We start from the raw sequence: 26740 nt of genomic DNA, 5'->3' as shown, positions 1-26740 counted from the left end.
TTCATTTTAGAGTAATAGCATACACTCCATTCTCATTCTTTCCACAGCAAATACTATGTTAAGATATATATGCATTGGCTTGTCCAACTAAAAGTCAATGCATTCTTTGCTTTCCAGTTTCTGTGCAAACGTTCATTTGTATCCATTGTACTGCAGACAGTAATGCTAGTTGTTCCTTGAAGTATTAGACATGGAAATAAGAATGTAAAGGTAACAGCCAGATTGTTTGTCTTTGAAAGGCCCATTGCAGCAGTCATTTTTGAACCACATGCTGTTTGACAAAAGACGTAGTATGAACATGTATGAATGGTAGGTTTATATGTGGAATCAAAAGTAAACCAAGGCATATTCCACTGAAATATTGTAGAAATAAACACTGATTTTCCGTTGAGCAACAGAACTGTAATTCAATTAGGCACATTAATGACATTTAGCATGTAATTTAATTTGCACTCATTATCAATATGCTTTCTTAAATAAAATTCCAGTTGAATGTATGTTTACTTCCCACTTCCGTTCATCTATTGCTAAATTCATTATATTCTAATTAAGCTATTCATTGACAGCCAAAGAGTTAAAAGCCTACATAAAGTAGTCTAAGTAAATGAAAGATTAAAAAAAGGATTACAACTCAGCTATACCTAGTCAAAAATATTTAGAAAAAGTATGAGAAATAAATCATGACCATCGATGCACAGTTTGTCAAGACATTACAGTCCAGCATACATGTATATTAGAATAATAGCTGCGGTTCTTTGAGAATTTGTGTGCATGGTAGGGTTGTCACATCAACATTCACAGTTCTTTTTTTTTTTCTCTTTATACCGGAATGTTGTTCCTCTACAGGGGCTTCGGAAGTATATCTGATGTGTGGGGGCAACGTCTAGGGGGCTCATGTTGCATTGTGTAGTTCACCCCCTCTGTCTCTTTCTCTCTCTCTCTATACATATATATATATATACAGGGTGTTTCAGAGAACTCAGGCCAAATCGCTCCTGCGAAAACTACTTATTGCAACAAAAAAAGGCTTGTGTCATTTTGGTCCTGGGCCAGGGGCCCATTTAGGAAAATTATTAAAGTCCGGGATAATTAACATGTTAATTATTTTTGCGTAATTAACTGTTTTAATCCTGTGTTTAAGGGCATGGTTTTAATTAGAAAATTGCTCAGCTTAATGAAAAAACACTAAATCAACAAATTGCAGAACAATAGAAGTCATGCAAAGCATTTTACGGCTTTCTGAAAAACCGCACAAATGCACCGGGTTTTTAAGTTTTGGTTTACTATCGGAGCGCATCTCGACCCGGGCGGCACCGCGCCCCGTGGAGAGAGAGTGCAATCAACCTCTGCTGCTCTGTCATCACGCGACGCAGCAGGGGCCGAGTGATGATTGACGAGTGCAGCCGTAGTAACATTGTAAACGAAGAGGGGAGAAGGTGATTATTGAATTTATTGCATTAAAGTTAGGGAAAGGGAAAGAGAGCTGGCGAAAAATTGGGCCGGGAGCGGGGATTGAATCCGCAACCTTCGCCTGTCCGGGCCACGCCTTAAAGGGATACTTCAACGAAATTTGAAATATTCCCGTCGTGTTCAAAAATAGGTTGAATATGATCCACAATACCCGTAAATGACAATCGCACATTTGTATTTTGAGCCTGGTGGCTGTATTTTTCATTATAAACGGCCCACTCTGGCAAGCGCTCGGAGAAGGCCCAGCGGAGACCACGTGACATCCAACGCAATCGTGACGTAGGTCGTCTCAGGACGAGCAAAGCTACGGCAAGGCTGATGTCGAGAGGATGGCCTAGTCGTTCCAGCCACTCAAGCGACTGCTTTTGTACGAATTTTGAGTGACGGGTTAATCTTCTGTAATCTTTTAGGGGGACAATAGCGACTTCTGCAACACACAAAAGGCATTCTCGGGAAAAGGGGAGTTCCTCCTGCCCCTCTTCTCTCGTCGTGGCCGGAGGCGAGACAACCTCCGTCACTAGCTGTCAAGGTTCCTAGACGCGCATTACAAGCGAGGCGTTAGCGACATCCACCAGGTGCTCTTTGCTAATCGTTTAATTCGTCTTAAAATTCCTTTTCGTGACTTTTTTAACAAGATATTGGTATGTTCGATGTGATGCTGCTCCTTTGAACACATATAGACCAAAAAATGAGCGCCGAAATTTTGTTGTAGTATCCTGAGATGACGTGGCACGTCATCTCAGCTTGCAAATGTCGGAAAGGGTCAGTCTTCAAAGATATCTAGGGAACCACTCCTCCCCATAGGGACAGGCTGCACCGTATATATATATATATATATATATATATATATATATAAAGATATATATATATATATCAACGACCACTGACGGAGCACAGTGCAGAGAAATGAAGGCTGTAGTCTGATAAAATGTTGGAGATTAGTGAGAATGCACATATTGTGCCACCAACTACTGTTACATACATACATACAATATACACATGTAAACCATATTAAACACGATGCACAAAATTAAAAACCTGCACGTTTCCTTCTACTTCAGGTCACAGTATTTTTTATTTATATAGTGGACGGTGTGCCATCATGTCAAAGCAAATGTGGCTGCCCGTTCAGTTGCCCTGCTAACAGGCAAAAGCCTCACGGGTCAACATCCTTACCACCCGTAAGGCAACAGCCTCACGGGTGGTGGGAGGGGAGAAGAGAGAGGGGAGGGGGGGGGGGGGTCCGAACAGCTTTGAGTGGTTTAGAACCAGTGGGGACGACTGCGCCCACTGCCCCCCGGTGCCGGAGTCCCTGTTCCTCTAAGGTGCGCGGCTGCACTGAGGAGATACGAGATGCCAGTCGCAGAGTGAACACCGCGACACCCGCGGTTTTCACTCCGCGGGTGTCGCTTCTCTGCAGTGCAGCAGCGTCCAGTGAGAAGTGCACTCAACGGAGCTGACTAACCGGCCTGCGTAACCGGCCCAAACATATTTGGGTAGCAATTCAATTACAACTATTTAATTATTGCCCTTTCCCTACTTTCTGAGTATGGTATAATTTATTACATTTTATAAAAAAAAATGTAATTGCATGTTAAATTATTTTTAACATACCGTAAAATATCGAGCATGCACCATGTCATAATAAATCACCCACTCGCTACTTTTCAAGCGTAAAAAAAAAAAAAAAGATGAAGAAAAGAAGCCCACCTGGTGGGCTCGTGACCGAGATGCACCTCCGCGAAAGCGGCTTCTCCGATCACTCCGGTGCGAAACGGTGAAGCCGACACTATCATGTGCCCCTTGTGTATTTTTGCTCTTAAAATTCTTTTCTATTTTTTTTTACTTTTTTCTTTTTGGTGGTGGTGGTGGTGGTGGTGGGGGGGGGGGGGGGGGGGGGGGGGGGGGAGGGTTTTAAGTTACTTTTCTTTTTATTTATCCGTTTCGGTTAAGAAGGTAGTGGGCTGTATTGCGTTCAGTAAATACCCCCGAAATAAAACATTGGCTTGAGGGACAGGAAGTAAAGCTTTCCCACGGAATTAACCTCTGCAATCAAAGTAAAATGGGTACATTGATTCATGTTACTCAATCTATCAATATTGTGTAAAAAATTATAATTATTATGTAAAAAATATATATATATATCCTTTTTTAGCAAGGCGCGCGCTTATGTTCAGCACACACGCGAAAAAACGCGAGATGGAAACAAAAATAGCCTCACAGTCACCCCACCATTGCCATAAAGTAATCCTGCATAAAGCACACGTTGGGCGCGTTCAGCTCGAGCATCATTCTTTTTTTCTGTCAGCTCCTCCAACAATTGCGCACAAATCGTAACTGATGAACCAGCCACACTTGCCAAGCCGGAAACACCTCGGCGATCTAGACTAGTTTCTAAATATATAAAGTTTGAAAACATGGAGCACGGATGAACGGAAACGGACGCGGAAGGTCATTCCTCTTCACCCTGCAGACACGGCAGATTTTTGGACTTTGGCCAGCTTGACGCCTGGGTTTGGTTAAGTTGGGTGTTGGTTTCCAGTGAGGCCGCGAAGACCATTTAAAGCGCGCCTACATACATTATTATGTTTACGAGTACGCTTAGGACGCACGTTAAAAAGAAGCGTGGTTGAACGGGCGTCGGTGTTTTCACCTTTTCGAGAACCTCGCGAATGGGTGATCGCTCGGCTAGGGAAAAGGATGGCGAGCAGGTAGAACCTTTGGTAGAACCGTAGATTTTTGGGAGAGGCTAGTCGTGCACCAGCAAACAAAGGAAACACTTCACTGATCCGATTGCACGCGTCCCATTGAAAACTTTCTCTGTATTTCTCACAATCAAGATACTTTTTTTTTTTTCGCTTGTTTTTGAATTAGGATTATTGGGTAATGTGTCCTAGAGTAATGGTATACGAACGCTGCAGCAAAACTTACCTTTGTTTGGAAACCGTAGAAGCGGGAAACCACCCGAGTGACCTCGAAACCCCCACCGCACTCAAGATTGCAGACGTTGTTTTTGCTGGAGACCGGTCACTCAGTCACAGTTGAGATTAAAGAATCGAGATTGGCCGAAAATCGTGGTTCGGGGCGTCGCGTCGCGGTGGCGGGTCCCAACCCTGGCCCTGGCTGCCCTGGCGGCCCTTGGTCGCTAGCCAGCCGGCCAGCCCCCCAGCCCTACCTAGAGGCTAGAACCACGGCCTAGGCTACGGCGTCCCTAGCCTATGCAACCTGAGGAACCTTAGGGAATATTTTAGGTTTTGATTAGCTTTTGATGTATCACGTGCGAACTTCGCGAACTTTACAAAAGTGTCTTATCCTTTACGACACGCCTTAGGACACTAGAGGACGCTGTCTACCATCCAACATCTTAACGGATCTCCACAACCCATTCATCAAACGGATCGTCCATCCTTTTAGTGTTCTCTGTTTTGCTCGTTTTGCCGTTTTGCTCAACGAGATTTTGCTTTTTGCTCCTTGTTTTTGCTGGTCTTGTTGGAAAGTCCATAGAGTAATATATATCGGAAAAATATGGGAGTATTATGGAGCGCGTCCACGAGCGCGACGGCCCGTCTGACTGCCTCCATGGGTTGAAGAACACGTCGTCGACGTCGTCGACATAACGCAAAGTGGACACGCGCTGCCAACACATAAGCGAAATGATTGACGGTCTGGTAGGTCCTAAAACGTTTTTCGTACGACCGCTTCCGCATCGGCTCGCTTGGTCTGAGGCGGACACGTTCAAGTATGCAGAGATACAAGGGGCTACGACCGGTGCTGGGCTGAGATGCCCGCATATTTAGTCTGTTTTTTTTCGATCGAACGGTTTCGGTCGAATGCCTCACTGTTCGAAACACATCCCCATGACAAGACCTAAACTGTTAGTGCCGATATTCCTTGCCGCTTGATCCAGCCGTCCGTAGTAGACGTGGCATTATAGAAGATTAAGCAGTTGTAATGGTACTTACAAAGAACAAGCTGGCTGGAAACACGCACACAAAAAGACTGCTTTTTTTTTTCTTTTTCAGTCAAGTTTTTGTCATTAGATAATGTAAGGTGATAACTGAAGACTGATCGTGCGCAAACACAAGTTATAATGGGTGAAGGAGCCATTAACAGTGTGTTGGTTCGGGTCAAGACTGAAGAAAGAGTAAACATGTAAGACGAAGATGACACATGAAAGATGTGGCTGTGTCGTCTTCGTCTTACATGCTTATTCTTTCTTCAATCTTTACCATTTGTTTTGCACCCATTAACGTGACCTTTTGTATTGCATGGTTGAAGGAGAACAATCCAGTCCAACATGTCACCAACTCATCAGACCATCCCGAGACCAACATTGGCACATTCACAACTCACCAGGTAAAGTAAAAATGCTAAGCTTTGTTTATATAAAAAAGAAAAGGGTTCAATGCATATAAATACACTGTCTTGAACAGGCAGGGTATTTATTTATTCATTCCCTGCTATGGTCAGAAGAGTCGCACAGTGGGATTGTGGAGCATTTGATCAAAATTACCGTAAAAAACTGGGAGAGCGTCCATCACACTTTAATTGAAAACTGGATTAATCTAGACACAGGCGCTTGTCCGGTCAAATCGGGCACTTAATCTATAACTTGCAGAATTCGCAAGTTTGGAACACGTTCAAAGTGGGCACTTGAACAAAGTGGGCACTTCAGCAGTATTTTACGGTAAGTGAGTAAAATGAGGGCTGCTGATTAAGTATGCAGCCGAGCAACTACAATAGGAAGGATAAACAGCAGACAAAAAGAATATCTAGAAATGGCATTGTGGGCCCACAGGATCAGCTTGAGATGGGCGAGAAAAGGAGTGTGGGTTTGAAAAATGTAAAACACAAAAGTATGAGGGATAGCAGGTGATTGTTAACAAATATTTCAGATTGGGAACTTGGACCTGACCCTCCACTCACATTCATTAAAGGCTGGCAGCCTTTTATGCATACCAGAAGAGGCCTCCTTGGAAAACTACATGAGAGTTTACAAGGAGCAAGTTAACAAGCAACTTACTACTGTTGCCTCTGCGAAGGACGATGTTGAAGCACTAAAGGTAAGGAACAGATTTGCAGGTGATGGAGAAGCATGTTCTCTAGTTAGAATATGTTTTTGCAAACCGAGTCTCATGCGCTTTGGTGAGCGGTTACAAGATAAGACGATTTCCAAAATTCTGTCTACAGCTTCAGTAATTGTCACTCAGAAAATTAAAACAAATTGCCGATGGGGATTTTGTGTTAAGAAAAAGATGTATTCCTTCTAGTATATGTTCAACAACTCAGTTAGCAGTGTGTATACCCTCTGTTATCACAGCCCTTGTGTTCGGCAGGTGAGGGAAATAACTAACCCTTCCAACTTTACTAAAGGCATGGTGATGCAGTGCTGTTGAAACTGTGCTATTTTTGCTAGCAGTACACAAAAAAGTTGATGAGGAGTATATAGAACTTGATTGAACTTTGAATAGTAAATCTGACAGTCTATGGTCCTTTCTTGTAAAACTTGAAAGCCGAACCAAAACAAAAAGGGAAATGTCTTAAAACGCTTGGCAGTCGGATCCATGTTCATTACAGCCCTTTATGTAAGTTAAAAATCAAAATAATGTTTCGGTTGATAAAAGATTGAGGGTGCTGCCGAATTAGTGTCTGTTATCCTGATATCCTCCAGATGTCTAATTGTGGACAACGGGCAATCAGTCGTGATTTGACATTGCCAGAGTGTTCCATATTTGAGAAAATGCATGTGGGTTTGCTATACAAATGTCTATAGAACAGTGCATGAATGCTTGTAGTACTGATGTCTACATGAATTTCATGTGATGTCACATTATGGAAGGACAATCCCTGCACCATGCTGGTGGTTGACTTTTCACCGTGCTTATGCGCTGTCCAAGGCCTAGGATGACGCTAACTTCCAAACATGCCCTGACATGCGCCGTATTTTCAACAAAGGTAGCTAGTTTTTTTTTACACCTAAACTTGAAAGAAATGGGCCGAGATTACGCTGGATGGCATTCAGTCAGTATATGCGGAAGTTTCCGGCGTTGGGGGGGGGGGTGGGGGGCGGGCTATTGTGTCGGTAAAACAAGCTTCACGACGCGGCTGAAGACATAAACCACCGGAATCCCCACAATTATTTGACGAGCAGCTCTAGGAACTGCAATTAAAAGTTCTCCCAAGTAGTGAAGTTGTTCTGATTTCACAAAGTACTGGTAAACAACCCAAGGATTGCCGTGTCGGAGACGGCACAAGCCGATGCCCTGGCAAAGGTGTCTCGGCGGGCGTGCACGTGGGGGCCGCTGCCGACTGATCACCGCCTGGGTTCACAGCGCGACACGCTCGCCCGTACTCGACAAGGTGCGCTCGAAGCATTGATACAGCGTGATGAAGGGAAAGCAAAGGGAATCCACATCACGAACGGGCAAAGCTGATCCACAGGTGTACACAAACACAAACAATGTTTGAAAAATGCTGTAACTCGCCGCTACGATAAATGTCTTGCAAACTCGTTAACGTGCGGCGCCGCATCCCTTCTCTGCCACTCATATTTTTCCCAACTTCATGGTTACTCTGTTGCGGAGCATGCCAATGAAATGATCGCCAGGATACGTAACAATTGCTACAGCGTATGCGGTGCAATTTACCATGGCTCTCGCTGCGAATGGCTGTCGACTCAACCACCAGCATGGTGGTTGCCGGCGTTCGACGTCATCATGTGACGTACAGGGTGCGGCCGTAAAGGTCAACACATTTAGCATGTGAATGTAGTATTGCAAAATGTTTTGTCTATTTTTTTTAGAGCTCAACTCGGAGGTAGTGAAATATTAAAAATAAAGCAAAATCGGAGGATGTGTATTTTCAATGTCCTATACCAGCCTGTTTGTCGTCTGCACGCTGGTTTATGAGCTCACTTCCGGGTGGTTCGCTGAACGCAAAGACACTAAGAACTAATAATAGAGGCTGGCGATGAGCGAGATAATCGCAGTCATTAATACTTTTAACGAAATATATGAACAATGACCACCTGGGAGCAAGCTCACAAACCAGTGTGCAGACAACTGACATCCGGTATAGTGCGTAGAAAATGTATGGCCACTGTGTTTTCCTTTATTTTTTAATATTTTACCACCTCTGACATGAGCTCTGAAAAAAATAAGCATAAAACTTCTTGCAAAACTATTTTCACATGCCCGATTTCAGGTATGTGTGTTTAGAATTCGAATTTTGGAAGGCACGCCAAATGTGTTGGCCCTTATGGTCGCACCCTGTAGGTGCAAGTCATGCATTCAACATAAGATATTTGTCTAGGAACATCTGGAATTTTTGGGATATGCTTGGGAACATCAATCATTATATATTTATATAGGTAACAGTGCAATCCACTTATAGCGATACCACATATAACAGTGTTGTGCTTATAACAATCGGTTTCTAGAGATTTTAGACTAGAAATGCTTAGTTTCTGGTCCAGATACAGCAATAATTGGTTATAACTGTCTAAATTTTGATTTTTTAATTATTGTTATAAGTGGATTGCACTGTAGCATCAAGCAATTGGCCTGTCAAGTTCACTATAAAAAAAAAACAAAAAAAAAAAACATAAAGCTCATGCAATATGCCATCAGCCTCATAGTTTGAAGAGGGAGGCTAACCTGTTGAGTTTGCATAACATGTGGTGATGACTTATTTCCTGCGTCGAGGTCCTGTTAACGTAAAAAAGTGAAAAGTACCGTTCTTTGTTTCAGGAGACAAACATGGTCCTTACGGGTTTAACGAAGCAGCTGCTTGAGCAGAATGATGTTCTAGTTTCCAGTCTTGTGGACGTGGCAAGAGAAGGAGAATGTCGAGCTGTTCAAATGCAGAAGCGACTACGTGAAAGTGCACAGGCTACGAAGGTATCCTCCTCTGGTTCTGCACCTTTGCCAGTAACAGCATCCCAGGAAACTGGAAACATTCCGTTTTTTTTCCACGCTTTTCAGGATGTTGTGCTGACAATGAGTGACTGGGGTGAAGAAATTAGAGACCTTATCATCAGGAAATGCCAAGCAGAAAACTTGATCCATGTACGTGCACTATAGATCCCACCCTTTTCGTTGCACGCTAGTGGCCGCCTATCGCCGTAGTCACACTGCAGTTGAACCATATTCACAAAGCGGTTGTGAATGCAGTTGCTTAAAGATCTACTACAATTTCATGCTCATTTGACAACAAAAACGAGCGGATCTGTTTCGCAGTTGCTGGAACAGTCACTACTCGTGGATCACTGCTAAAAATCGGGCAATAAAGAGAGCTGCTGGCAATTATACTTCTAACATTGTCAAATAAATGACACTCATTGTGAGTCCCTGGACTTGTAAGTTACCTAGAGCACTGTCTGAAGATGCATTGTACTTTCTTACGAAGCCAGCTTTCATTGGTCCATTCAAAGTTTAATTTAAAAATTTGTGGTGTAAGTTGTACTAGGAATGAAATGTTTGAAGAAATGGGACTCTAATAGTAAATCTTTTACCATGGACTTACTCCTTGAGTTCTCACCTGTCTTGAACCATTATGCATTGAACCCAGTATGCTGGCCTAGTACATGCTGTCAAAAACTCTCCTGAACATTGATACCACCACCCTTGCTTTTGAGTTGGCATTGATCCAGCGTATATTTGGATACACCTAAAAGCAATGTCATCTTTGACAAAGTCTTAAAATGCTTTTCTGAATTGATCTTCTGAAGCTGTTCCACATTTCTTACAATTTGAAGAATGATGTTTTGTCTCTGATTGTTTTATATATTGCCGCACGCGCAGCTGGCCAAGTAGGCAGCGCGGCCATGGCCTAACGGTTATCGTGCTTCCCTCCCATGCAAAGAGCCAGGTCTCGATTCCTGGGAGTGACGAGTCTTTTGTTTGTTCTTGCAATTTAGTGTTCTGGTAAATTTGAGAATCCTGTTGCTTGTTCGAGGTGCGAATGTTCTACGCGCCGAACTTTCTACATCGATTGTTCCAGAAGCCCACGCGTGTACATAAGGGGCTCCGCGTGCCGAGCCGCAGTCAGTCTCGCTTCGGCACTCAATCCTGCTGTTTCGCTGACATTGATGCCTGCGAAGCTAAATTACTTCTATTTTGTTTTGGGCACAAGTTCACCTCATTAAACATTTAGTTTCTTCAGTTATTCTTCGCCTCATCATTTGTCATTCGTGATAATATGTTTTACAGGAAGCTGAAACCAGTCTATCGGCACTCAGAAATGAAAATCACTCTCTTAAGGAATACAATGAAAACTTGTGGCATGATATTCAGTCACTACTAAACATAATCAAGGAAGCACGAAGCTCTGGGCACTGGGAGGTAAGTTGACATTCAACTTTTCTTGAAGCTAAGGAACGCTTGTGTAAGGTGATACAGTCTTAAGGGAGAAATTAGCAGCAAAGACTCACTTAAGTAGAGGCGATAGCCCACTGCCAAGGTATGTCAAACATTTGTCTTTGTTTTCACTCTGCAAGAGGTGACAAACCTGTAATGCTTATATAGTTGTGCCGAAGAGAAAAGCGTGACATCTTGCAGAGTGTATGGCAGTTACACGGTGTAGTGCCTGTGAAGGGAAGCTTGTGGTGCTAAGTAGTTTTGACTGTATGCGAATTAAAACAATGTTTGAAACTTGGAAAAATCAATATTTGATTCAGATAACGAATTGAATAACAAATTACAAATTGAAAAGTTCAATTTGTAACTCGGAAGTTATCTGTGCACTCTTACATTTTGATACCATAAATTATAAAAATTCAAAATGTGAAATGCAGGTGCTCCAGTTTGGGATTGATATAACACTCTAATCACTTTCAGATGGGATTGGTCACATTCTGCGAAATTTCTCCGGAAGACGTGTTTGGACCTATTTGCAGACTGTCTGCCAAGTAAGAAATGCTTAATTGATGTATTACTGTGTTCTCTATGCATGCATGTTTCTGTCTTTTATTCTTGCCACTGTGATAATGTTCAAAACCATGGATGTTTCTGGTTTTTTTGTTTTTTGTGTGAATTTTTAGTGCGGACAATGTGTAATGCATTCATGTACACTACCAGACTTTTTAAATTTATTCCTGGTAAATAGCATTTTTGTAGGCTTTTGACATTAGAGAGGTATTGTAATGAAAATTAAATCTGACACACCCTAAAAAAAATTATTTATTTTTTGTCAGGCGATTTAATATGGGTGTTAGAAGACTACCCAATCAATATTTTGCTACAGCGTCACATATGTTTTAATAAAGTGAAAAAACGCAACTGCTCAAAATTGGACTGGGGAGGAAGAAGAAATGTTGTGGGGGAGAGTTGCTGGAAATCACATAAATACACCCGACCGCATTTTCTTTTTTTTTTTTTGCCATAAGAAGCAGATAAAAAACACGCACTTCACACAAAAAACGCAAAAGTCAGGCACCTCATTCTTGACGTTTGCCCGTTTTTCAAGCTCTTACCAATTCGTGTTTGTAAGACGAGCAATGCCTTCAGCCAAGAGAATGGGCGACGACTTGGCAACGTCTTCGTGCGAATCAGCTTAGCAGTCGGGCGTGTCGTACAGAATAAATCCTAATTGTTTTGATTTGTAAATGATTTATCTTTCGAAGCTGTTCTGAAGTGGGACCTCCACTTCAGAACAGCAGTTCTGAAGTGGAGGTCCCACACCCATCGTCCGCCGCCATCGCTTAGGCCGCTTCATTCAGCCGTCCAGCCTGCAACACTTGCGATACGACGCCATGTTGAAAATGCACAGAGTGTTTCCGGTTCTCTGTGCAACTTTTTTTTTTCCCCAGTCAACGTATATGCAGCTTTTTAGAAGCCACATAAAAATGGGTATCATATTTTTTTTTTTCTATTTTTAATATTGAATATGTGCCTTCGATAGCCCACAACTTTGATTCTATTTGGTGTGTGTGTCTAAACCATAGAGAATGGCATGTGACTACGGAGAAGAGAATGAGTGCAACTCAAACCGGCCAGTTCTCGATCGGCGGTTTTCGGGCAAAAAGAAAACGAACTTCGAGCCGCAAATTGTTTTCAAGGTAGTTGGGCTCTCATATGTCATGTACAAATAAAAACCTTGGCTAGCATAAATACCCTAGCAGTGCCCCTTTAACTCATTTGCTTCCGAAGACGGCGATCCGCCATCCGCAGCAGGAAGGGCCAAAGTGCAATAAGACAGTGAATCGCCATCCTCCGCAAAAAATTTGGTTTCCAGAATATATTGATAGATGGCGACACCTCATAGGCTGCATGTGTTTTGTTTAGTACTTATGACACCATATGGTGCCACATGCCTGATAATTTTATGAACATTTCGAAGCAAAAAGGAAGAAGTTTGCAGTTGTTTTTCTTTGTATGAAAACATGGCGTCGCGGTAGAGAAGGTGTCTCACGAGTGAGGAAATTCTTGAGCTGGTGTTTGACAGTGATGAGGATGAGGACTGCGACGACCGAGAATACACCATGGTCATTGAAAGCAGTGATTCGAATAGTCACAATGATTCTGAGGCTTCGGACTCAGAAGAACCACTTGATTCTTCGGCGCCCGTTGCACCACCACCATCGAAAGCTCCAAGGCTGGACGCCTGGCAATGGGATGACGACGACAGTGCCATCAAAGTTGCAAATATCCGTTTCACCGGAGCACCAGATGTAAAGATAACTATTCAGATGGCTGTAGGGGCAGTCCTGCGGCTCTGTCAATGTTCAGTGCTTTGTTAAGCAAAGACTTTTGGCAGATGCTTGCAAATCACACGAATGCGTACGCACTTGAGAAGCAGGCCTCCTCTCCAGACCCTTCATTGTTTCCAACAACTCCAGGTGAGATGAAGGCATACTTTGTTCTTTGTATTCTCATGAGCCAAGGGAAAAAAAGCAATATGTAAGCCGACTGGTCTCGGAGAATTGTAATGAGCACACCATTCTTTGCATTTTGCATCCGTGATGCGCAGGCAGCGGTTTTGGGCGTTCTCACGATACCTTCATCTGTGCGACAACAGCGTGCCAGTTGATGATGACAAACTTCAGAAGCTGCGTCCAGTCCTGGACTATGTTTTGAAGGTGTTTGGCAAGTCGTTTGCTCCAGGAGGGGGACTGGCGGTAGACGAGAGCCTCATGAAGTTCCGTGGTCGTCTGTCCTACATTCAATTCAATCCGGGGGTACTGTCTGAACTTTTTCTATATACACAGGCAAAAGTAAGAAAACACTGGCAGCAGCTGGAATGTTTTGCAGCAAGGCTGTTGTGATCGACCTTGTGGGAGATCGTCTTGCGAATGGCTGCACCATTTATATGGACAACTGGTACTCGTTTCCACTACTCTTCCTTCACATCAAGGAAGCAAGGTCTAACGTGTCGGGACAGTTCAAGTTCATTGAAAGTACTTGCCGCAGAAGTTGAAAAAAATCAAGCTTCAAAAGGGTGACATTCGCAGCCTCTTTTCCCATGGACTGATGGCTGTAACATGGCAAAACAAGAAGCCTGTAACCTTTCTCTCAACCTCCCATGATGCCACAAACCTGACAGACACGGGAAAACAAAGACAACCAGCCAGTCCTCAAACCGCAGGTTGTGCTTGATTACAAGAGAGGTATGGGGGGCGTCGACCATGAGGATTAGCAGCTGGCTTTATTTCCCATCATGCGGAGATATGCCATAGGGTGCAACAAGTTATTCTTCTATGTCATGGATACTGCTGTTTACAACAGCTGCTATATTTTTTTTGTGGAAAGACAACAGGCAAGAGGTCCAGCTATACAAACTGGAAAGCAGGCACATAGGCAGGATTTTGTTTCAAGGGGGGAGGCGGGGCGGGGGCGGGTGAGGCGGGCCGGGCAAAATTGAAGATTTCGGGGGGGGCCCGAGCCCCATGGGCCACCCCCCTGGCTACGTGCCTGCTGGGAAGTCGATCTCGCCGAGCAGGTCGTGGAAGAGACGATATTGCCCGGTTACAAGCAACAGGGAAAGCCATCAGTAAGTGCCTCGCCGATGCAACTAGAGCGATGCAAAGGGGTGCATTTCCCTCGCCAGACCCCAGCCAACGCTATGAAACCAAGCCCATCTATGCGGTGCCATGTCTGCAAGGTCCTGGGCAAAAGGAGTGAGAGCCGGTGGGAGTGTGAAAAGTCTGAAGTCGCTCTTCGCATGCCCGTCTTGTTTAAGTTGTTTCACACTCGCAATTCTTTCTAAGTGCCTTCCGTTTGCCTTTGATTCAGGGTTGACATAAAACAAAAGTTATTCTCCTGTGACTTTTTTTGCAGAAGTTAATCAATTTTCCCCTCGGCACCGCGGAAGGCACTGACAGAGTGAAAACGGGACGCGGAATACCATGCGGGAAGGAGCTGCATCATGGCGGCAGCGAAGGGGTTAAATTTCATGAAAGATGTGGGCCTGGGTTGTGTACCTGACACTGCTGCAAACATTTTGTGAAAATGAAACATACCAAATGTAATTTTATTTTTTAAAATATATTGGTGTCCTTGCAGTGAATGCGTTGCCATCAATATTATGTTCATGTCGCTTGATGGCATTGCATAGTAATCATGTTTATCACATCTGCAAAATTACTTGAAAAACTTTTAACGAGTTCCATATGCCATTATCATTCAAATGAAATCTGGATCATGAGAATGATTAAAGAATGATACAGTAGAAAATAATTTAGTGCCCTATTAGGCATGGCAACTAAACGTGACAGTTTTCAGTCGGAGCCGATGCATTAGTACAGGACCAGTTGAACCTGCCAGCCCCTGGAACTCTTCTCTGGAGCTCTGGAACTTACTGTGGCAAGTTCCAGAGTTTACAATTTGAGGAGTGAGCAGCTATCTTTGACAAAATAGAAAATAACAGGAAGATGTCCCTAACATAGTGTAAATGTAACCTGAAGGTAGCCGAAGCTGGTAGAAAAACTTGCAGGAAGTCTCAAGAAGGCAGTTATTGTTTTGCTCAGATTTTCGGCTATTTTGGGGCTAAGTCCCTTAACTAACTATTGGCTGTCACCCTGGGGCTTGCAGGTACCTTTCCATATACCGTAAATATGTTTGTTATGCAGGAAAAATTTTCACACACTTCCAAAAGATTACCCAAGAGACCCTTTAGTAGTATATATAAATTTTTTTAATTGCATGTCAGTACCCCTTCGAATTCCTAGGCACTGTGACGGGTAATTCTTACAAACTTTACGTCACTATCTTCCTCTGCCATTATGCCCAGCACGTTCATTGTCCTATTGAATTGCTTTTTAAGCAGCAGTCTTCTGAAGTGACAGTTCCCCCATTTCTTTCAGACACCATCCAGATCCGTTTTTAAGGCATGATAATAACAGTACTGATGATCTCGTCTTATTGGAACAGCCTTTGGCAGAGGTAAATTTGTCAGTCACTTGTTGTCTCCAATATCTAGGTACATTATTTATGAATTCCTATGGCACAGTATGTAATATACACAAAAAATTTTTTTTTAGAGCCGTTTTTTTTTTTTTTTATGCTACACTGCATGTTTATTTTCTTTTTAGGGGTGAGGAAAGCACTGTTGAAGCTATGATTATATAACCCTAAACAAAACATATTTTTTTTAACAATTCAGGAATCTGTGCTTTACAAACCTGACCATGTTGGCTCGATGAGTGAGCCTCAATCTCCCAGGTGCTCTTCAGACGACAATGAGCAAGGTATTTTGAATGGAAATGCACCCTCTAGCATGGCTGAATCTTTGAAGGTAACTTCACTAACTCTTGCAGACCGACATGATGCTCTAGACTCGGACTGTTTTCTTAATTTCAGGAACATTCTTCAGCTCACAATGAGGCCCCTTGTTTGTCAGAATGCCATGACCTACTAACTCCTGCAGTGGACACCACTAAGATTCTGTGTAATGGATTCACTAAGAGTAATGAGGAGTCCATGGAGGGCCACTCTGGGGGAAGTGTGGTCCTAGAACAGGAGCAGAGCCAGTGTACAGGCCTTAAAAGAGTAAGTGGAATGAAGCTCGCTTCTCGCTGTTACCCCTTCACAGTTTCGGAAACTTCAGTATTCAATGGTCCTTATGAATTTTGTTTGGTACAACTGTTGCATGAAAGCCCTCTAGCTAATCTGCAAAACACTAGGAGCAGCATGTACCTGAAGTATCATGAGACATATTCGATGCTTTGTGCTTGGTTGACTACACGCATAAAGCACTGGACCGTCTTTTGTTATTTCCAATTCTGAAATTGGAAGGGGCTGTCTGTGATAACACACCACATCAACTTAGTTATACATATCATAATACATTTTGGTGGGTAAAGTTAGGGTCAGTGCTGTTGTGCTGCTCATTTGCTACCTCACAATTAAACTCGAAAGCAGAAGAAGGCTAGTAGTAGTGATTATTATGGTGACCAGACGTCCAATCTTGGCTGGGACACTCCCGTTTTAGGGGTTTATTTCTGCCATCCCATCATTTGGTCTCAACGAAGCTTCATGTCTCGTTTTCGTGGGAACATGCATGGTCATGAATTCAATGGAAGAAACCCAAAAAAATGTTTATTTGCTACGCACATTAGATTTCATAAAAATGAATACACTGAAAATGTTATCTTCCTCATAGTACAATTTTGGGCTCTCTCTATGGTTACATCTGTCAATACATTTTGTTTGCATAGATGTGTGTACGGAGAACTTTTTCTATACTATTAAATTTTCCATACTTCAATTGGCAGCATTCCTCCTTCATTGTTTAAAAAGGGGGAAGAAAGGCACTTGCACTATCGACTAACTCCAGTACAAAGTACAAGGGGTGGAACGGCTGCGCCATTTTGCGCCAGATGCATTTGTCTGCGCCATCCTGCGCCATGTTGTGGAAACTGCGTTACAGCCAAAACCTCGCGCCATTATGCACCAAATCGGAAAACGTGCGCAAAAAAAAAAAATTTGTTTTGTCTTGGTTTCGGTTTCTATCGACTCGGTTGGCAAGTATGAGCGCGTTTAGCTTGGTCGGCCTTGCAATCCTTTGTTCTGTTTATTCTCCCTGTATATCCCGAGTCAAAAGCGCGCGAAAAAACTCGGGGGGGGGGGGCGCGTTTAGCTTGGTCGGCTTTGCAGTCCTTTGTTCTGTTTATTCTCCCTGTACCGTATTTGCACGAATATAACGCGACCACGAATATAACGCGAGGACAGTTTTTGATGCGCCCAAAAAGAAAAAAAATATTATTACTATTATAACGCGAACCGATGCCGCGTCAATTTCTCGCACTCGGGGGCACAGCAAAAGTGAAAAGTCAATGGAAATAGAAGGAATATCAGTTTATGTTTTGACTGCACTCATCCTCACTGTTCAGGTCCTTCCGTTTACAATCCACTTGGCGACTACGCAGGTATGCAGCAGCACGGCACCTGCTTGCCTGGTAGTTCTTCCGTGGGAGCTCCTCGGCAGCCCACAATCCAAACAAGGCGCGGAAGCAGAAGCACCAACACACAAACACCAGACCACTCTGGAGCAGAAACTAAACAATGCGCTGGCAGAAAAAAAGACTGCTGAGCCCGATACACGATCACACTTCTTGTTCTGATCCCTGTTCGTAAACAAATGCCTCGTGTTGCACGATTGCGTAAACGCGGTCAGTGGTCTTGGCTTGGCTTGTGTTGACTTGAATTGGCCCGGCTTGGCTTGGCTCAAATTGGCCGGCGCGCGCGCGTGCGGCGTGCGCGCGTTGTAAAAACACAAAAGCGATAAAAATGCTTTTTTGTTTTCTATTCGCCCCTTCACGTGGCCCCATGGCTAGAAAATGCGCCTCCACACCCCCACTTCTTTTTCCATTGGATCTTTTGCATTGAGCCAGAGGGATGACTTTCTCCTTTGGCTTTCTCCAGACTCGCGCGCCTTGTGGCTGAACTCGATTCCGAATATAACGCGAGGTGCGTTTTGGAGCACGTAATTTCGAAAAAAAACTCGCGTTATATTCGTGCAAATACGGTATATCCCGAGTCCAAGCGCTATACCACCTGCGACTGGATTGTTATTCTTCAACCGTAAGCGGTTAAAGGGGTACTCCGGCGATTTTTTTTAGCAACCCCCCCTAACTATATTTTCAAAATTGCCATCTTTTACTCTTTCCGGTATGCTATTTAGTATCGCAAAATTCAAAATAGTTATTCTGAAATGGGCAAATGAAAATGACGCCAAATGACCCGCGCTTTTCATTGCCGTGACGTCACGGGATGGCAGGCTTGCAGTTCGAGCGGGCTGTCTAAAAATTAACTATGCCGAGCATTTGTTTCGTGCTGCTGCGCGGAAGCTGGAGCGACCCTCCAAAGCATTTATTTGACACCATAAAACTGTTTGTAATCAGTTGGGAACAAAGTCTACAGCCCAAAGAAGGGTGAACCCCTTCCTTCCCATAACGTCACTTTTTCAATGTTGCCAGTAGAGTTTTTGACTTTGAAAAATAGATGAGGACCAAAATTCTACATCTATAACTTCACGAAAAAAAAGTTATTTTAGCCAAATATTTGGGTTACTATTTCAGCGATACTTGTTCGTGTGTTAAGCAAGTTTTTAGGCAAATCGGCGACTCTAAATAAAATGCCGGAGTACCCCCTTTAAGGAAGTCGGCAGAGGTGAGGTTGAGTCGTTAAGCGTCAGATTGCCTGAGGCTCTGCGGCCCGGGATCCGGACGTCAGCCAGTTGAAAACAAATGAGCAAACGATTCATTTTAGTACTTCATAGTTAGAAGTTGGAACCGTATTTGCGCAAGATAAATTGTGATTTGATAGAACTGAAACACAGTCCGATCCGAAACCTTGCCGGCCAGCTGCTCTCACGCGAGCGGTAGATCTGCTCGGCGTACTTTAACCTTGCTCCTGCTTATCGCTTCGAATACGATAACTCCGTTCATCGTAGTCTGCTGCTTCGATACTGAGTTGCAGAATAGGACAAACTCGAAATTTGTTGCCCCGTTCCTCCACGCAACTGCACATCCGTTGCTTACGCACGTCACATGGTTCGCATATATTAGCGAGTTTTAGGATAGACCGTGTTTCCCTCTCTGCTAAACCCCTCCGCTACCCGAAACTCTACAGCCGAGGCCATCGGCGTGCAGGCGCAGTGGCACTTTCTTTGTAGTGGAGGGTTAGCAGAGGGGGAAACACAGTTTACTAAAACTCCCTATAATTACTATGTCAAGCACGTGTGGGTTGTGCGATAAGCGGTGCTGGTTTGCATTTTGAGCAGCTGAAAGCCACTCAGAAAATATCAAGGACACTATCTTCAGAAACATATGGCACTTGCTTTTTGGTTCTCATGAAGGCTTAAAAAGTTTCAAGTTTTCGCATTTGTTACTCTGTTATCCCACCTACCTAGGTCCCTAAGCACTCATGTTCATCTGTGCTGCTAAGCACAATTGAAATTGCTCCCGTGCTTGTCTAAGACACAAGCTGAAGTGCAATGAAAAGTGATCCGAGCTGCTCCTAGCCTGCTCCATGCTCCCAACCTGCTCCAAAACAGCTGTTTCAGCTGCTCCCGTGGCTGCTCCCAAGTACATTTCATGAGTTCCACCCTTGATGTACATTTTTACCTTGAACTGAATAGTCTTAGATGTATGGAAGTAGGACAGATGTCAGCGAGGACAGCAGGACTTACTGCTTTATTTACACATAGCCAAACATCAAGATGCCAGAAGTATAAACAAAAGTGGTGCCCTGGGTTATCTAGCCAGGGCCCACGTGATAACATACTGATGCACGTGCTCACTAATGATTAGGCACAGCTGTATCACAATGTATAATATGCTGACAGAACAAATCATAACAGAGCTTTCCCTTCTGCCTTGCTTCTCTGCCCCCATTCAGTGTCCCATCTTCTCTGAGGATTATGGTCACCATACTTACCTATGTGTAACAGATGGCCCCACCAGAATTTGGACAAGGTTTCTTATTGCACATTTTTAGCTCTGCTTCTGATTAATGCCTGCCAGCATGTTTAAAGTTGTGCCTATACTACTCCATCTGAACTTAGCATGACTACACAGAAAAGCTTATGATTATGAGCTTGTGGTTTAGCCCTTTGAGTGCAAGGTTTTGTTTGCCTGCATGCAGAAATTAATTCTGCTTACTTTTGGGTAAACCCTCATAGGCTCACCATTCTATGACAACGAAGGAGCATATTGAAACAGAAGTGCACCTAAACAAAACAAAATTATATGCCTTAAGAAAGTGACATCAGAAGATAAAGCGTTGTTTTCATCGCTAATTTATACATGCCACTACACGTAAAAGAAAATAACTGCCCAGTGGGAGGGGCAGGGAGCAAACCGAGACTTAAACCACATGGGAACGCGCCTGAGTACACTCGGGCATGGCACTCAAAGGGTCAAAAAGGTGCGTTTAGTGCAGTGAAAGTATGCTGTGCGACACTGCTAGTGCAAATATGACATCGGCACTTTTTCACCCCTTTGCTCAGACAGGATATTTGACTATAGTCGGTGACAGCTCAAGAACGAAGTGGAAGCTCCTCCCACCTTTTTCCACTTGAGACCCGCTTCAGACGGGGCAATTTTGCCCAGCAACTTGACGTCACAACACCAGCAACACGGGCCGCCCGCGTTCACACGCAGCAACTTATTGCTGCAATTTGCTATCATCATCATGAAATTTTATTTTTCTTCCACTATTTAAACACACAATTACTCGCTATCAACGTGTTTTTATGCATTTAAATCTCGTTGAAAATACTAACTCATCTTTCTGAAGCGGTTTATTTCCTAAAGCGATCAATTTCAAACCAGAACCAAGTCTTTAGTTGTCATCATCACCGGTACAAGGTATCACATGAAAATATTGCGTCCCTGATTGGCTGCAGCCGCTTCAAACGTCTTTGAATTGCTCCGAGTTGCTTGCTCGTTTCGAGCTGGACCCGATGTCGGCAATTCGTGTCGATCTATGGAAAGCTAGGGAACAACCCGCGAGCAACACCAAAATTGCTGGAAAAGTTGCCCCGTCTGAAGCGGGCCTTAGTAGTGCAAACACTGGAGGCGCAACCCCCTTTCCGCCGTTCGTTCCGCCGAAGTGGAAAAGGGTGGGAGGAGCTTCCACTTCATTCTTGACCTGTCACCGACTAAAGTATCCATTTTTGTTGCTTGGTTTAGCACCCCGACTGAGAACTTCATGCTACAGTAGTTGTTATCATTAGAGTCCTTGAATTGCAAGTGAAAACCAGAGAAAACAGGCAATTGCTTATTCATGCTAAATGTATCGCACTCTCTACTTGTCAGTTGAAGCATTTGCCGAACTCGTGCATTCCTGCTCGTTGTTTTCTAAAGAAGTGTCATTTATTTTGTTTTGTTCAATTTTACTGGAAAATAACAAGACGGTGTCATCTAAGCAGTCTTGGAAAGTACTAAGTACATTGTACTTAAATACTACTTCGAGTATGTTTAGAAAACTTTTACTTTACTTGAAGTATGTGCTTTGAGCATGTACTTGTACTTTACTTAAAGTATTTTTTCTGGTACTCTCCGAGGAAAGAGCAACTCCCGACTTCAAAGTACATTCCCCAAACTCGGTCTTGTAAAATTTGTATCACAAAATGATGATTTGTCAGCCAATAGGTGCCTTATAAGTTGATTATGTTAAATAGTTTCTCAGCGACAGTAAAACAACTACTCTGTGGCCATTTGACTTTATCCAGTGTTCGCTGCCATTTGCGAAAATAACTGATGCATTCTTAATTACACCTGGGGAAATATATACCAGTTAAAAAAAAAATCCTAAGGGAATGAAATTACATCATGAAAGTTTGTGTTAAAAAGTACTTGTACCTTACTTTAAAAGTACATTGTATTTATAGTACTTCAAGTAAATTGCATCCGGTGTGGTGTAATTACTACTTTACTTCAAGTACATTTGCTCTCAGTTACTTTGTCTCAGTTACTTCAAGTACTTTTTAGATGTACTTTACCCAACACTGCATGTAAGCAACCTACCAAATGAAATGAAATTTCTTAATCTGTAGTATCACAAATCTGAGGCTAATTGTATATCTGTGTGTCTCCTTTTATTATTGAATAAAAGCCCAAGAGACATGTTCCACTCGCATATGATGTGCCTTTTGATTACGGTTAGGGGCAGTAACCTGATTAGTTTTTTTTATAGGCTTGTGCAAATATCTAAAACTCTCGAATGTTGATTCAAATATTTGTGTCTTTGGCGGGACTGAAATGGAATTGTAACATGGGAAAATGTGTGATAGTTATCTAATAATCTAAAATATTTTCAATATTTCTTAAAACAGGTTATAGTCGACTCTCATTAATTCAAACTCCAAGAAGCCACAGACTTTGGTTTGAAATATCACAAGTTAGAATTATCAGAAATTCATCTAAATATGAAGTGAGGCAAAGTAGCGATTTGCTATAGGAATAGCTACACATACCAAGCGTATTTTTTACAATTTCCTTTATAAAGGCATATTTATACAGCGCGTCACAAACGAAAATTTACACGGTCTTTTTTACTGCAAAAATAAACTAGGCATCGCCGAACGCTCATTCTCCGCCCAAAGGTAGCGCTAGAGGTCACAACCAGGTGGCAAAGTTTCAGCCCGATCTGATAACTTAATCAAAAGTTATAACTGATTTTCTGAAAATTTCAATGGGAAAATGGCGGCCGACGGAGTTTTCGAACACATAGGACTCTATGGCACAAGAAACCGAAAACGGGCAAAAATGGGCTCCATTTTCCCATTGAAATTTTCAGAAAATCACATAACTTTTGATTAAGTTATCGGATCGGGCTGAAACTTTTGCATCTGGTTGTGACCTCTAGCTCTACCTTTGGGCGGAGAATGAGCGTTCGGCGATGCCTAGTTTATTTTTGCGGTAAAAAAGACCGTGTAAATTTTCTTTTGTGACACCCTGTACATTCGAATAGTTTCTCTAAGCCTTTCTCGTGAAGGTTGTTCCCAACCTTCCACTTGTCCACTTCTAAGCTCAGTTAGTTTTAATATAACTATATCTATAAACTGTGGCCTCGGAGAGTTAAATGCCTACATTGGGTGGCATGTAAATGACAGATATGGCATAAAATTAAACCTAAAGAGACGCCCAGCTATCCTAATTAAGGGAATTTATAAATCTGCTTGCTATGTGCAAATATTCCCACAAACTTCATGGTTATTGCTTTCCCGCAGTACACACGTGCTCGGTGAGAAGCACACTCAACGGGACTAACCCTCCACGATGAACATACAGTATGAATAGACCGATATCACCAGTCAGTTTTGTTACACCGCCACTGCCGTAATGCATCGAGGGACTTTAGTCTTTTTGCACATGAGACAACCTCGCTGAAGCACTGCGCGTGCAGAGCACGACACGACGCCAGGCGTCTTGAGAACTGCCGCTGCCTCCTCTGAGCCAAAGTTATGGCGGCGTCACGCACGCAGCAAACACTTGATGAGATAGGTCTATTCTGCAAAAATGCTGCTTCAATTTGCAACTTATAAATGCATTATAGACATAGCGGGACAGCCAAAGAATTTTAATTTGTTTGAATTAACCGAAACGACAAGAGTTTGAATTATCGCAAGTCCACTATATTTTAGTTTTGTGGAGTGCACTTTCCCCATGGTACAGGTGTACTCCAGCAAAAGGACGCCCGTGGTGGCTGTTTTTAATGGAGGCTGCCTTTCTGCAGCACCAGTCAGTGCACCAGCAAAATAACTCCTTCCGGGCGTGTTTATGCACGCATAGTTTAAAAAAGTTGAAGCTTGCTTTTCATAGATGTTAGAATTCCATTTTGCTGTAAGAAATAAATACTGGGCCATGGCTAATATGAAAGTATGCAGAGCCTCTGTTGTCCCGATTTGCTGTGCAGTTGGATAAAATAAAGTCACTGACATATGGAATGCAATGTGTTTTAATTAAAACAATTTTCATCATGCTAAGGAATAGCCTTTATGATTTTCTCTACATCTTTTATTTTGAAAAATTATTATAGGACCAGTTAGTATGGATCTGGTACTAGAGCATTGTTACATGCACAATAACATGAAATACATGAAAGTTGGCTGTCTTTGAACCTAATCGGGACATTTTTCTAATGCATGTGGTCAAAATATTTTAACTATACTATTTTCAAAAGTATTTTAGTGGGTTCAAAAGTTTTAGAGCAGTATGACCATTTAATTCAGATTGGATTTGGTTTCATAAAGTCATTTATGTCCATTCTTTTCAGTTCTTCAAATCATAAAAATGTATGGATGGCAGGTTGCCACCCCATCTATAACATCCAATGCTCTGCTTTCCTTCAGGAGTACCGGTCAGTTTGTCAAGATGGGCTGTTGAAGGGCCGTCCACCTAGCCGAGCCAGATCATTGTTGAATGGTCTTCAAGGAAGTTCGCCAGAAGAGCCCTATGACACCCCATGTGGCCCATATTCGCCTGCAGACTGTAAACGTGTCCTCTTTCCATCATCTCCACCTGCGAAAGGTTCGGACTGCTTTCCCGTGGCAGAACCTTCCAAAGTAAACTGTGCTGCACAGACTGAAGAGAAAGAAACTTCGTCAGTCGTCATGGGCACCCAGACTGATTTTCTGTCAGAGGTAATGCAAAGGCACACGCAGATATTGCTTGACATGTGCTAAGCCTTATGTTATATGGCTTGCAGACGTGCCTTCCAAGTGGTAACGAAGTCAGAGGTCAGGAGCTGGGATCCCTGCGGGAACGGTTAAATCTGGCCCTACAAGACGTAAGTGCCAGAAATATGTGCCGCAGGAGCAGGGGTAAAAAAGGTACAATGGAAGTTTATCTGAACCACTTTTTCAGCTTGCTCTCACTATACACTCCGTGCGGCGCGACTGGCGCGCCACCGCGCAGCCGGTACCGAAGGTAGGCAGTGAGAACCCCAGAGAAAACAAAACCGAAACCACGCCACGTACATTGCTACGCATTGAAGTCGGAGCGGTGCGATTGCGCTGGGTTCACAGCATGAAGTGCTGCCTGTGCTGTGTCATTAAGTGCTTCAATAGTTATGCGTCGTATCTCGTGGGCACAAAGTTTCACAGTTTTTCTCCTCGCCGATGTTTTGTGGGACAGCAAAAACGATGGACCCGTACCGTACAACGCAAGAAATTTGGTCTCCCAATCATGTCGGCCACTGTGTCGGCACGGCTGACATATTCTACACTGCCGCTTTGCACTCTGCGTTTGTTTTTGTACCAGTAACGCCTACATGTATTAGCGCCGATGGGACGAACTGAAATGCCATCCCACACTTGCGGGTATGCAGTGCCAATTTCTTTGGAGGAATGCCCTCCAAAGAAGTTTCGTCCCCATCGTACTTGTCGATGATATTTCCGGACAAGTATGGCACGCAATCTGTAGTTCATGAAGAAAGATTCGATTGGTAAAAAAGTGACAAATATGAAGAAAACAACAATGAAACTCGGAATCACTGGAGAATCGACGTTTGAGTATGGAAGTTTATATGGTGTGCTTTCTTTCTTGATCAGCCTCCTTTTGGGATGTGGAGACGCTGACACCCCGGATCGGGCTGAAACTTTGGCATCTGGTTGTGACCTTTGGGCGGAGAATGAGCGTTCGGCGATGCCTAGTTTATTTTTGCGGTAAAAAAGACCGTGTAAATTTTCTTTTGTGACACCCTGTACATTCGAATAGTTTCTCTAAGCCTTTCTCGTGAAGGTTGTTCCCAACCTTCCACTTGTCCACTTCTAAGCTGAGTTAGTTTTAATATAACTATATGTATAAACCGTGGCCTCGGAGAGTTAAATGCCTACATTGGGTGGCATGTAAATGACAGATATGGCATAAAATTAATCCTAAAGAGACACCCAGCTATCCTAATTAAGGGAATTTATAAATCTGCTTGCTATGTGCAAATATTCCCGCGAACTTCATGGTTATTGCTTTCCCGCAGTACACAGGTGCTCGGTGAGAAGCACACTCAACGGGGCTAACCCTCCACGATGAACATACAGTATGAATAGACCGATATCACCAGTCAATTTTGTTACGCCGCCACTGCCGTAATGCATCGAGGGAACTTTAGTCTTTTTGCACATGAGACAACCTCGCTGAAGCACTGCGCGTGCAGAGCACGACACGACGCCAGGCGTCTTGAGAACTGCCGCTGCCTCCTCTGAGCCAAAGTTATGGCGGCGTCACGCATGCAGCAAACACTTGATGAGATAGGTCTATTCAGCAAAAATGCTGCTTCAATTTGCAGCTTATAAATGCATTATAGACATAGCGGGACAGCCAAAGAAT

The 26740-nt window shown here is 43.3% G+C and overlaps 2 protein-coding genes across 4 annotated transcripts in view; one reads left to right on the top strand and one right to left on the bottom strand.

The window, feature by feature from the left end:
• LOC8037132 overlaps positions 1–4674 on the bottom strand; it is a 34812-nt gene extending 30138 nt beyond the window's left edge. Inside the window, exon 1 of the mRNA XM_029977401.4 lies at positions 4402–4674. The gene's annotated coding sequence lies outside the window, so the exon portion shown is untranslated. The remainder of the gene's footprint in view (positions 1–4401) is intronic.
• A 187-nt stretch (positions 4675–4861) lies between these two features.
• LOC115317713 overlaps positions 4862–26740 on the top strand; it is a 42848-nt gene continuing 20969 nt past the window's right edge. The window contains exons 1-12 of one of the 3 annotated variants that reach the window (XM_029977403.4): positions 4862–5138; positions 5749–5826; positions 6366–6533; positions 9219–9368; positions 9453–9536; positions 10680–10811; positions 11307–11377; positions 15770–15848; positions 16069–16200; positions 16266–16454; positions 24766–25056; positions 25122–25202. In XM_029977403.4, coding sequence (XP_029833263.2) covers positions 5124–5138; positions 5749–5826; positions 6366–6533; positions 9219–9368; positions 9453–9536; positions 10680–10811; positions 11307–11377; positions 15770–15848; positions 16069–16200; positions 16266–16454; positions 24766–25056; positions 25122–25202 — 1470 coding nt within the window. In that variant the 5' untranslated portion in view covers positions 4862–5123. Of the gene's footprint in view, positions 5139–5748; positions 5827–6365; positions 6534–9218; positions 9537–10679; positions 10812–11306; positions 11378–15769; positions 15849–16068; positions 16201–16265; positions 16455–24765; positions 25057–25121; positions 25203–26740 lie in introns of all 3 variants that reach the window. The other 2 variants (XM_029977404.4, XM_040504553.2) reach the window with 2 other exon arrangements.

This window comes from Ixodes scapularis, unplaced genomic scaffold (assembly GCF_016920785.2).
Source record: "Ixodes scapularis isolate PalLabHiFi unplaced genomic scaffold, ASM1692078v2 PGA_scaffold9__187_contigs__length_104089568, whole genome shotgun sequence".
NCBI lineage: Eukaryota > Metazoa > Arthropoda > Arachnida > Ixodida > Ixodidae > Ixodes > Ixodes scapularis.
The sequence above is the reverse complement of the archived record's forward strand: the minus strand, read 5'-3'. Positions and strand labels throughout refer to the sequence as shown.